This window comes from Phyllobates terribilis, unplaced genomic scaffold, assembly GCF_046119375.1.
Source record: "Phyllobates terribilis strain yellow unplaced genomic scaffold, ASM4611937v1 Scaffold_12__6_contigs__length_324123572, whole genome shotgun sequence".
In the NCBI taxonomy this organism is placed as follows: Eukaryota; Metazoa; Chordata; class Amphibia; order Anura; family Dendrobatidae; genus Phyllobates; species Phyllobates terribilis.
In genome coordinates, this window is record NW_027362772.1 from 20,153,974 (window position 1) to 20,167,090 (window position 13,117).

The following is a 13,117-nucleotide window of genomic DNA, read 5'->3' on the forward strand; positions in this document are numbered from 1 at the left end:
AACTTTGATATACAGTAAGGTTTTTAATATAGGCAGTATAGGTACCGTCCCAATTTAGGGTCACCTTGCCGCTGGTGGGACGGCTTGTATACTTTTTTTGATCAAAAATAGTTCACTAAGTACCCTATATTTATTATGCAATTTTGCTTTACATTTATATATAATTATGGTAGGGTATGAGATATATTTTTGTCTTGCTTCTTTTTTGCTAGTGTGAACATGCCTCTGTTTCTTGTATGTCTGCCATCTTAGACCTCAGTTCACATTGTCTGGTTTTTTGACTTGTTTGCATTCTGTGCAATTTAAGGGTGTGGCATGCCCTTTGTTGAGCTGATTGGTATATATGTAGCTTATCACGGGCCTAGGTGGTCTGGAGTTGGGACCCGGTCCTATTTGTCTACCCTTTTATATGCATTACTTCAACTTTGATATACAGTAAGGTTTTTAATATAGGCAGTATAGGTACCGTCCCAATTTAGGGTCACCTTGCCGCTGGTGGGACGGCTTGTATACTTTTTTTGATCAAAAATAGTTCACTAAGTACCCTATATTTATTATGCAATTTTGCTTTACATTTATATATAATTATGGTAGGGTATGAGATATATTTTTGTCTTGCTTCTTTTTTGCTAGTGTGAACATGCCTCTGTTTCTTGTATGTCTGCCATCTTAGACCTCAGTTCACATTGTCTGGTTTTTTGACTTGTTTGCATTCTGTGCAATTTAAGGGTGTGGCATGCCCTTTGTTGAGCTGATTGGTATATATGTAGCTTATCACGGGCCTAGGTGGTCTGGAGTTGGGACCCGGTCCTATTTGTCTACCCTTTTATATGCATTACTTCAACTTTGATATACAGTAAGGTTTTTAATATAGGCAGTATAGGTACCGTCCCAATTTAGGGTCACCTTGCCGCTGGTGGGACGGCTTGTATACTTTTTTTGATCAAAAATAGTTCACTAAGTACCCTATATTTATTATGCAATTTTGCTTTACATTTATATATAATTATGGTAGGGTATGAGATATATTTTTGTCTTGCTTCTTTTTTGCTAGTGTGAACATGCCTCTGTTTCTTGTATGTCTGCCATCTTAGACCTCAGTTCACATTGTCTGGTTTTTAGAACTATGTGTGGCATTGACCTGGTCTCTAATCTGAGCTACTGTTAACCTGCGATTTCTGAGGCTGGTGACTCGGATAAACTTATCCTCAGAAGCAGAGGTGACTCTTGGTCTTCCTTTTCTGGGGCGGTCCTCATGTGAGCCAGTTTCTTTGTGGCGCTTGATGGTTTTTGCAACTGCACTTGGGGACACTTTCAAAGTTTGCCCAATTTTTCGGACTCACTGACCTTCATTTCTTAAAGTAATGATGGCCACTCATTTTTCTTTACTTAGAATTTGTATTATGGCAAGAAAAAAGCAGCTAACAGTCTATTCAGTAGGACTATCAGCTGTGTATCCACCAGACTTCTGCACAACACAACTGATGGTCCCAACCCCATTTATAAGGCAAGAAATCCCACTTATTAAACCTGACAGGGCACACCTGTGAAGTGAAAACCATTTCCGGTGACTACCTCTTGAAGCTCATCAAGAGAATGCCAAGAGTGTGCAAAGCAGTCATCAAAGCAAAAGGTGGCTACTTTGAAGAACCTAGAATATAAGACATATTTTCAGTTGTTTCACACTTTTTTGTTAAGTATATAATTCCACATGTGTTAATTCATAGTTTTGATGCCTTCAGTGTGAATGTACAATTTTCATAGTCATGAAAATACAGAAAAATCTTTAAATGAGAAGGTGTGTCCAAACTTTTGGTCTGTACTGTAATATATATATATATATACATACATTCAAAACCAATCAAGGGTGGAGTTTCTGTCTTTCAAGGGATGCAACACACATGTGCATGCACTTTATTTAAAAAGTGGCAGCATAGAGTTCATGAAAATGGTATAATATACAGACATATATATTTTTATGTAAGAAAAAATGAACTATATAAAAAAATAAATCGCCAATGGGAATTTTTTTTTCCCCACTAAAATAAAATATGCTCTGGTGAATTTTGCATGTTCTCAATCCTTCTTTATTAGGAGTTCTACTATGGAAGGAATAATTATTTATCTAAGCTCCGATAGAAAAATATCCTCCTCTGAAGTAAAAAAAAGTAAATCGTATAATAAAGAGGGGTTTGTTTTCGATCCAAGATGTAATATGGAAGCATTTTACAGTATACAGTTCCTCTACGAGTTTACTTTCTTTTAAAGCGCCGCTGCCACTCCTAGGAGATTGCATGATTAGTTTACCTACACCCCTCGCTCTAAATTATTATTTTTAATTAATTAGTGAATGTATATAATTATTGAGATTTTTCTAAAAAAAAAAAGTTATACAGTATATCAAATTCTCCACAGGATCGAATTGCAGAAATATAATTACAAGGGTTTAACATTAATTTTATATATATAAATCAATTCACCTGTGTAAATAAGGAAATCAGTTCTAGGTAGAATTGGTTGATATTACTCAGATAATGATATTTGTACGTTATAGGTAATTGACCTCTATTGTGTAAATAATGAGTTCATGAATAATCAGACTAATTTTGGGAATAAGTAAACTGCGAGTTCCTGATAAAATAACAGGAGCGTGAGGGTGTCGTTTAATTCCCCGTTGGCATATTGGTCAAACGATCATAAAGTGCCATCATATATATAGGATGGTCATCAAGTTTTGACCTGAAACATTCCTTGTTAGACCCTTCAGTTTTGATAGGATCTATCCCACTAGAGATCAGTAGTGGATTCTAAACCATTTCTACGTCTCATTCAATCCGTCTGGGTATAGACTGCCAAGTATATATATTCAGTAGGAATCTTTGGCATTAAGTGCGGATTTTCTGTTCCTAATACATGGTGGAATATGTTCTAAGGGTGTGACTGTTATGGAGTCAACATTTTTATTATGTCCCAATGTTACATGCTTCGATAGGCTTTATTTTAGGTATCCTTTCTTGACATTTATGCCTGTGGCATATTATATCTACATGTTTCCTCCTAGGAGTGGTAGCGGCACTTTACTTTCTTTTAAACTCATACAGGAACTGTATACTCTAAAATGCTTCCATATTACATCTTGGATCAAAAACAAACCCCTCTTTATTATACAATTTACTTTTTATTTTTTCAACAATTGATCATAAAAAGAGAAGGGTTTTTCTTTTCTTAAAGGAAAAAAAAAATTAGAATGAATACTCCTCAATCAAAAAGTGCTAGATAGAATGATGCAAAAGTGGATTCACGATAAATTCAGCCCGGCAACTGGGAAATACTTGTTTCTGAATATTCAACTTTAATAGTTACATTATTTTTGTCATGTACGTATCAGTCTAAACTAAGTTCATTCCTCACCTCTCCTTCATTGATTGCAGTAATCGGAGTATCTGCTCTCAGTATCACTCTGCACAATCATGTTGAGCAGTGAGTGAGTTGCGATACAATTTTAAATAAAGCGCATGCACATGTGTGTTGCATCCCCTGAAAGACGGAACCAGCTGATTCTGTTAAAGTGGGTTCAATGTGAGCAGGAAACTCCACCCTTGATTGGTTTTGAATGAATATATTTATGAATATATATATATATCTCAAGAGAATGCCAAGAGTGTGCAAAGCAGTCATCAAAGCAAAAGGTGGCTACTTTGAAGAACCTAGAATATAAGACATATTTTCAGTTGTTTCACACTTTTTTGTTTAGTATATAATTCCACATGTGGTAATTCATAGTTTTGATGCCTTCAGTGTGAATGTACAATTTTCATAGTCATGAAAATACAGAAAAATCTTTAAATGAGAAGGTGTGTCCAAACTTTTGGTCTGTACTGTATATAGTCTGTACATTGTATGTCCCTATATGTACCTGACGAAGGCTCTTGGAGCCTCATTGTGTTTTTATGCCAAATCAAAAAATTCACCTTATATTCTGTATTTGATCTTTGGAAATAAGTGCAGGTTAATTGAATTTTACTGTGTTCCTGAATGGGGAATCCTCCTTATACAGAAGCATTTCGCTTTGTGTCTAATGTAAAGTGATATAATGTATTATAGTGATATACAGGATATAAGGTGTTAGAGCATAATGTGAATATAGCATAGCGATAAGCTTAGGACAGCATAGGATATAGAACAGGTGAGCCTGTAGATAGGAAATGGTTAACGTTAGGATTAGCCCAGTGGGGGGCGCTAGTGCTGATAAGAAGGGGGCACTTCCTGGTTAGATGGAGTCCAGTGTCAGCCAGTGAAGTGTGGAGGAGAGTTCAGGTTCAGGTGGTGGGCTGCTAGAGGCAGCATGGGCCAAACATTCAGGGCAGTGGGCGGCCAAATAGAGATCCCTGATGGACATTCCAGCAGAGTCCAGAGTCGGTGGATGTGAATTACATGGGCAACAGATGGCCGGTCCCGGGTGCACTGGCGGAGTGGACAACAAATTCCTGAAGCTGATGGAGTCAGCAGGCTTTGGGTAGTCCAGAACTAACGTGTGGCAGAAGTGAAGAGAAGTTGTGCTAAGGAGGAAGAAAGTCTACACTGCTGTGTCCTATCCCACCTGATAAACTTGGACTGTTTAGTAAAAGTTTGACTGTTACAAAGAACTTGGTGTCCCATGCATTGTGTGCAGCGGCTCCTGAGGACGGAAGCCTGGAGGCAGCGGAGACCTGTGGTTTACAAGTGAGTATGTTGCACCCCACATCCTAAAGCATGATGGGACTGGTACACCCCTTGTCTGTTATTTGTCAGAGCGAAACTGGACAGCAGCTCGATTCGGGACTACTGCTCTTTAGCACTTTACATTTGGCGTAGTTGGCAGGATCGATCCATGCATCAAAAAAACTTGAAAGATCTAGCTAAAACTAAGATGGCACTGAAAACTGACCACAAGATGGCAGTGAGTGGCATGAAATGCGACACCCCTTGTCTATAAAGTGGCAGAGTGTAACTGGACAGCAGCTCGGTCACAAACTACCGCCCTGCAGCAGTTTACACCCCGAACCCCCCCCCCCACACACACAGTTGGGTGACACCCACAGTCACAAAGTCATCTAGTGCATTGCATTACAAAATCTGATCAGAAAGTGAGGGGTTCAGTACTGTTTGATGCAGTGGCCAACATTGACTGTGAAGGGCCCCTGTGCAAGACTTGTGTTTGGGGCCCTCCCTCCTTCATCAAGCTGTGTTTTAGTGTCAGGACAGACACCACTTAAAAATAATTAACTATATATGAAATCATATACTGAACAGAGAGACACAGAGGAGGACTTATCTCAACGTTTGTAAGGGAAAATCTACATTGGTAAAAAATGGAACAATCACAGTATCTGAGCAACCTGTAGTGCAAATGGGCCATCCTACCCATTGGGCATCCTTAACCCCTGCATCCTCTCTACCTCCTGGGCCTCCCTACTCCTTGAGCCTCCCTACCCCTTGAGCCTCCCTACCCCTTGGGCCTCCTTGCCCTTTAGGCCACCATACCCACTTATCCTCTGGGCCTTTCTACCCTCCGGGTCTCCATACACTACTTGGCCCATGTAGCTGAACCTGCTGCACATGTGATACGTGTGCCCCTGCCCAAAAAGCTAAATATATGTGTTTAAAATTGATACAAACAGCTGGAGTATCTCTAAAACTTAACCTTCAATTAAATGTAATAAAATGACATAAACCACAACATAATAAAGCTCTCACAGTGCCAGTGCTCATAAAAAAATCAGGATCTCACCCAAGATTAGATGACTCAGATGTATCCTAGGTACGAAGACATGTCAGCCAAAACACAGGAGTACAGCAATGTTCCCTATGTATCCTGTCATGCCCTGTTTGTCTCCTGCTCTAACAAGAGCAGTACCCAAGTGTAGCCTATATCAAGAACCCCAAAAGAAAATAAAATTGCCCTTCCAACGCGTTTCTGCCTCAATGGTAAGGCCTCCTCAGGGGAGTGTGTCAATAATATTTTGTCAGATAAGGACAAAAAGTCCACCTATTTACGGGGCAAAAAGGAACCAAAAAGGCTCTGTACTACATGTAAAAAAATATATACCACATGCTGCTGTGGCAGTTACATAGTCAAAGGAGGCTGAAAACGTGCTGCTCTCAGTGTTACATCATGATGTCAGCTTCTGTTTAATTCATGAAACAAATGGACAAATATTTAGATTTGAGAGTCCTCAGTGGTTGATACCTTTTAATGGCTAACTGAAAAGATGGTAACAAGTTGCAAGCTTTCGAGACTACGCAGGTCTCTTTATCAGGCATAGTATAACACAAAATCTGTATAACATGAAATTCCTTATTTGATGTAGAACAACATAAATCTATGCAACACCTTCAGAGCAGGAATGAATGTGTCGCATGGATTTATGTCATTCTACATCAACTAAGGCATGTGCTCATCAGACCTGTGGGGTCATCACAACCCTGGACCAGACCTTAATCATAGGATAATAAAACTTTCACACTGCTTCCTTCCTCTATGAATTATTCCAATATTTACGCCCACAACTGTGTTTATCTCTCTCCAATAGTACTAGCTCTGCTTTACGTCACCTGTCTCATCTATTGCATTATTTCTGTGTCTTATTGTGTATAAATATGTGACTCTTCAGATTTTGTGTTATACTATGCCTGATGAAGAGACCTGCGTAGTCTCGAAAGCTTGCAATTTGTTGCCATCTTTTCAGTTAGCCATTAAAAGGTATCAACCACTGAGGACTCTCAAATCTAAATATTTTCTATCTACTGGCTAACAAGGTACAAAAATATATTTTCCCCTGAAACAAATGGGAAATTTGTGAAAGAAACATTTTCTCTGTGTCGCTTTATTCTGAGAACCCGAATAGTTTTATTTCTCTGTTGCTGGAGCCGTTTTTATTGATACTATTATTGGCTGAACAAGACGCTTTGATCTCTTTTTATTGCATTTCCATTGGGAACTATTGTGACCCCCCCAAAAATTTGGAGTCTTGTTTTTTTATCCTCTTTACAGCGTTTCCTGACGTATTTATCTTATTACCAAATAATATATATTTCTTTATTTTTAAAGGTGACAAAAGGTTTATTTGAATTTTTATGTTTTTCAATTTTAGAAATCTTTTAATTTTTTTTTTTACTTTCTTTTTCAGTGCCTGAAAAGACTTGAATTTGCGATTGTCCGATCGTTCTATACACTTTTTGGCCACACTCCAATCCACGCCCATTTACCATTATCTTTCTCCCCTGGCAGGAGGAGTTGTCAGAGGGGCGCTGGAAGTGAGGGACATTCAGCATACGCCAAAGACTGCAGGGCGTAGACCCAAATTCGGGACTGTCTGCTGTATCCGGCACAGTTGGGACTAGAGATGAGCAGATGGGTTCCTGGGTCTTCAGTCCAGCGTCCAGGTCAGTGCTACCTGGCGGCTAGACAGGAGGCCGCAAATCTCTTACCCTACATGTGAACACGGTCTAAATGTCCGAGCAAAGTGGATGTGATTCCATGAAAATCCGACCTCGGTGGTCTGAAGACGCTGTTGAACTCTGCAGCTTTGGCGATTTTTTTCTCTATAGACTTCTTCCGAAAATAAACGGACGAAAAAACAAAACAAAACGCTGTTGTATTTTTAAGCTCAGAATCAAGGCTTTTCCGTACTATTAAAAAGCATTAAAAACTCTACTTCACATCTGCACCAGAATCCCATCAAATAAGCGGGAAAACGCATAAAAGAAACGCAGCAAACACGCCATAATCAGAGAAGATTGTTATTGCATCGTCTGGTGCGGAGACCTGCAGAAAACGTGCAGGAAAAACAGCAGCAGAAAGAATTGAACATTTACGCTACGTGTGAATTCACCCTCTGCGTTATATTTTTAATACATTTTTTATGGGTTTAAAATCGAGAAAAAATATCAAATCACTCCATTTACCGATCTCCAAAAATAATCTTATCGCTGTGTTCTGTTGGTCGTTACGATTACAGGGACACCAAATATGTCCGGGTTATTTGGCGGATTTGTAATTTTCATTATTTTTTTAAAAAGCAAATTAAGAATGACAATATTTTAAGTGATTTTCATTATTTTTTAGTAATTTTATAGGAAGTAAAAAAAAATCTCTTATTCTCCCTCTAGAATACAGTGACATAGAAATACACTGCTATGTACAGATGTATCTCTATGTAATCTGCTTGCAGAATCAGAGCCTGCAATACAGATCAAGTATACAAAATTGCTCCTGGATGAGGAACAAACCCGCCTAGATGAGGGACAGACTTGCCTGGATGAGGGACACTCCTGCCGGATCCGGAACAATTGGGAGCTGCACAATTCCTTCTCTGCTCCTTCTGGAGGTGGAGGAGGGTGTCCTGTGTGCCATGGAAAGAGGCCATCACACTCCTCATGATGATTCATGTGAGTATAGTAACAGCCACCCTCCCCCATTCCTCTCACGGATCGTCATGAGAGGAGGGTGACGGCCTCTATCCACAGCACACCGGACACCCTCCTCCTCCCCTCCGAGCAGAGAGGGAATTACACGACAGTCAGGCTCAGACGATGCTGAATTTGGTTTCTTTTTCAGCAATTTTTTTTTGTTTGTTGTTTTCTTTTTTAAAAGTTTAACAACAAAAATAAAAAATTACAATAATAAAATCCCCTGCAGCGAGGAGCCCTGATGTGAATACACCTAAAGCAGCTACAAAAATGATAAAACTGCCACAAAAATGGGCATCGAAGGGCGTTATGTAAAGGGTTCAATGACTGTGAGCCGCTGATCTAACACTGCAGAGGGGGCTAGTAGGCACTAGTGTGCTGCCCCTACTGGAAATTGGGAGACTGGGGAACCAAGAGATAGGGGGAACCATGTAGTGGGTGAGGGTGGAGGACTCACATTTAGGGACACTTAATATTTCATATTTAATAAACAGCCATCTTAGCTCTTGGTTCTTTGATTGTGATCTCCATCCCTGAACGTGGCTTCTGGGTGAACCTGCAGCGGATGGAGACACGGCCCTCGTACCCTGGCCTTGAGTCGAGGGGCAGGTTGGAGTAAACAAATGTCTCAAACCCGGTCAAGGACCATAGCCAAGAAGGCCTGGAGCTTAGGAGTGTAGCTCCACCGCAAAAGGATCCCGGGGGGGATGCAGACGGAGCGGTATACGCCACCTGTCCTCGCTATTCTGGCATAGTCAGAGGGATTCCGGCTGCAAGAAGGCTACCGGCCCCCGACACCTGACTTTGCTACTCTACGTCCTAGTCAGGGAAGCCCGGCAGGCCCAGAGGATCCCACCGGGTAATGGAAGGAGCGGAGCTGCCACCCGTACCCTTTTTCTGAGTGAAGTTCAGAGGGAGACCCGGCCTATCTACACACGCAGACAGGAAAGTACCCGGTCTGAAGTCTAGGAACACTCTGGTGCGGGGTCCTGATTAAGCACTTGAATTACTCGGAGGTTGTCGGACCCCCCGTCCCTGGTGACCGCAGAACTCCGTCGAAGAGCAGGGAGAAGCCTTGCAGCTGTACTCTCCACCGTGAGTAAAAACCCTGGAAGTCAACCCTTATGGCCTCCGGACTCTTTGTTTCTGCACCGCACCGCACTACGCAGCACCAGACCTCCTACACTACAACTCCCTCCATCCTTGTCTCCACTCTGAGGCCCTGCTCCGCCTGTGGGGAGTAGTAACAACTCCGGCTGCCACAACATCCCGCCTCAGAGGACTGCAGCAGCGCTGGTGGCCTTCACCAGGTACAACAGGTGGCGTAGTCGATAGCAACCACTCAGCCCTGATAGCCCATTACATCCTTTTTACTGTGACGGCCCTGGGCATGGAACGGGTCCAGGCCACGGCTACAACCCCACCAAACATCTGACCTGGCTCCGAGTAATCCCCTATCTCCCAGGGCAGGGCTGTGAGCGTCACACATCTAACTCTGGTCACTCCAGCCCCAGCCCAAACGGGTTCTGGGCATCAAAGTGGCAAAAAGCCAATTCTCACACATTTGAATAAGTAACTGGTGTTTTTAAAGGGTCATATCCCATAGTGATGGCCACTCGTCCGCCGCTCCTGGTGCGGGCACTGGAGGGCGCTCACAGTGAGTAGTGCGCGATGTGAGGATTCACAAGTCTGCAGTCACATATTTGTGGTCACACGCCCGCCACTCCTGGGTGATGGGGGTCTCTATTTGTTTTGGGGGTCTGCAGTCTATAGTCTGTAAGGGGTTCTGCTCTGACTTCTGGCAAATAAAAGTTGTTTTAGACAGTTTTATTTGTTCCTTAAACTTTTTTTAAAGGAAATGCAGAAGAAAGCGACTGACAATAATCTGCTCACAGCTGCTTCCTGCACATCAGGTGATTCCCAGAAGGTTTTTTTTTTTCTCTCCTGCGTAGAAGGCAAGGAGGAGGACAGTCCCTTTAAGGAGGGGAGTGGTGCCATAAGACGCCAAGCTCCTCATCGCAGTACCAGTCCTTCAGCCGATCGTTCCCCGACAGAACCCTCCGAGATCCGTCTCCTTCAAGTAAGTTTCTTGAGTTTTAAAACTTTTTTTTCCGAGTATTTTGGGGCGTGGAAGTTTTCATGGAACGTTCAGCGAGCGCTCGTCTCCTCCGGCACCCACCTGTATCCTGCACGCACCGGGCGGACACACTCGCCGTACAGCTGCTGATCGATTTCTATTTAACTATTGAGTGACTGCTGCAGACCACAACATTGCTCAACTCAGTGCAGTCTATTGTTTTCTGTTATCAGTATTTTCACTTTTTTTTTTTTTTTTATGGCAGGATGACAAAAAATGTCTGCCAGCCGCCCCCTCCCCCCAGGTCACGTATTTATCACATACACATAGGCACTTGCAGATGTAGATTTTTTTCTCATGCTTTGCCTTTATTGTATCGTAAGGAGCTCCACTCTTAGGATATGCAGACTTGTGCAATGTTCATGCAGATGTAGCAGAGCTGAAAGTGTCTGTGCCGGAGGTGCAGAGCTGGATTTGCACTAAGGTGCAGGTGTTGAAATTGCACCGGGGTCCTGGAGCCTAGGGGGTCATATGAAAAGACCATTACTATTAAAGGCTTGCAATAGTTGGGGGCCCTATTGGAGATTTTGCATTGGGGCCCACGAGCTTCAAGTTTAGATACTAAGATATTATACAGGGTTTTCCAGGGTGCTGCCCCTTTAAACAGTAGCGGGCAGCGTTCCTCGCCAGCAGGTGATTTCCATCCGTGGCTCCCAGGAAGGAACGCAGAGAACAGATCAACGGGTTCAGCCATGACTGGACGGGTGCAGCCGGGGACACTACCAAGGTGTAGACCGCCACCTTCCCAGGAACTGAACCCGCCCCGGCTGTGTCACTCGCAACACTGCAGCCGATCATAACAATCACCGAATTTTCATCGGACGCAACGGCCGGAAAGTTGTAAATTGATTTATGTCATCACTGATGTCAGACAGACAGTGAGCTGAAGACGAGGATGCCGGGCAAGGAAAGAAGCTCGGGAAGTGCTCTGTGCCCCCCAGAGCACTTAACATGTCCTTTACATAGGAATTATACAGCAGATTATCCAGGAATGCAGAAACAGAAAAAGTTATAAGGGGTCAATAGATTTCATCTGTAAAGACTTTTAATGTTCTCTCCTCCTGGAATCCCGGAGAAGACGAGATTACGGCAGCGATCCAGGAGGAGAGGACATTGTGGAGGATGTTACATTGCCGCTTATTTGTTTAGGAACAATCACCTACTTCTCATCTGTTGACCATTATAAGCCGATTATTTACTTAACTGATCTCTATGGTTTAATATTAACTTCACCTACACAGTTATATGTATCAACAATCACTGACTTATTTTCACACATTATTATTTAATATCATAATTCTAGATATATATATAATCCCCTTCTACCATTGTGTGTTTTTTTTTATCCTATATGTACAGTTGATCCATTCACAATAGGTGATGTCACAGCTCACCTCCTTCTCCTCCTGTTCAATGACTGATAACACCTCTATATACAGTAGATAACACAGGATCCACCATTCACAATAGGTGATGTCACAGCTCACCTCCTCCTCCTCCTGTACAATGACTGATAACACCTCTATATACAGCAGATAAGACAGGATCCACCATTCACAATAGGTGATGTCACAGCTCACCTCCTCCTCCTCCTGTACAATGACTGATAACACCTCTATATACAGCAGATAAGACAGGATCCACCATTCACAATAGGTGATGTCACAGCTCACCTCCTCCTCCTCCTGTACAATGACTGATAACACCTCTATATACAGCAGATAACACAGGATCTTTTAATCTATGGCTGCCATTTATATTATAAGGCAAATGGTGAAATATATATGAAACATGAGTAACATATAGAATAGCTGCAGTCTTTTCCATTATTAATTACTTGTGAGTAGTGTTGAGCATTCCGATACTGAAATATCGGGTATCGACCGATATTCGCTGTATCGGAGTTCCGATACTGAGTTCCAATACTTTTACAATATCGAATACCGGAATCGGAAGTTCACATAATGCCTGCGCTCTGCAGTGTCTCTGAAGGATGACAAGCTGGATGGCAGCGCTCAGCTGCGATCCAGCCTGTCATCAGAATGCCATCCCAGCGTGGGAGAATTCTCCTGCTCAAGCGCTGACATTACATTATCTCCCTTACATTACAATTAAATGGAATAGCAGGAATTAATATTTTTTTAAAAACGTTAATGCCACAGCCATGGTGGTTGTGGCATTACAGTGGTTGCCCAAATCGATGGGAACAGTGCTCACAGTGAAACATGAAAAGCCGGCAATTCATCAGCGGCATATACCGGTACCCGACAATTTAGAACAGAAAGAATAGAGCATCACACATAGATTAGATATATAGAAACATGTCAGTCACATATATAATAAGTACAGTGATAGTGTTGCTTACTGTACTTGTCATTTAGTGTTAAGGATTTATTTAAGAAAATATTAGTGTTTTCATGCACCGTCTCTTTAAAAAAGCCGGCCGGCAATTCAGCATCGGTACCCGACAATTTAGAACAGAAAGAATAGAGCATCACACATAGATTAGATACATAGAAACATGTCAGT

General features: G+C 42.0%; 1 protein-coding gene across 1 annotated transcript in view; it reads left to right on the forward strand.

The window, feature by feature from the left end:
* Positions 1-4,870: 4,870 nt before the first annotated feature.
* LOC141172881 (uncharacterized) overlaps positions 4,871-13,117 on the forward strand; it is a 35,039-nt gene continuing 26,792 nt past the window's right edge. The window contains exons 1-2 of the mRNA XM_073657504.1: positions 4,871-4,939; positions 10,307-10,531. Of these exons, the coding sequence (XP_073513605.1) occupies positions 4,871-4,939; positions 10,307-10,531 (294 nt within the window). The remainder of the gene's footprint in view (positions 4,940-10,306; positions 10,532-13,117) is intronic.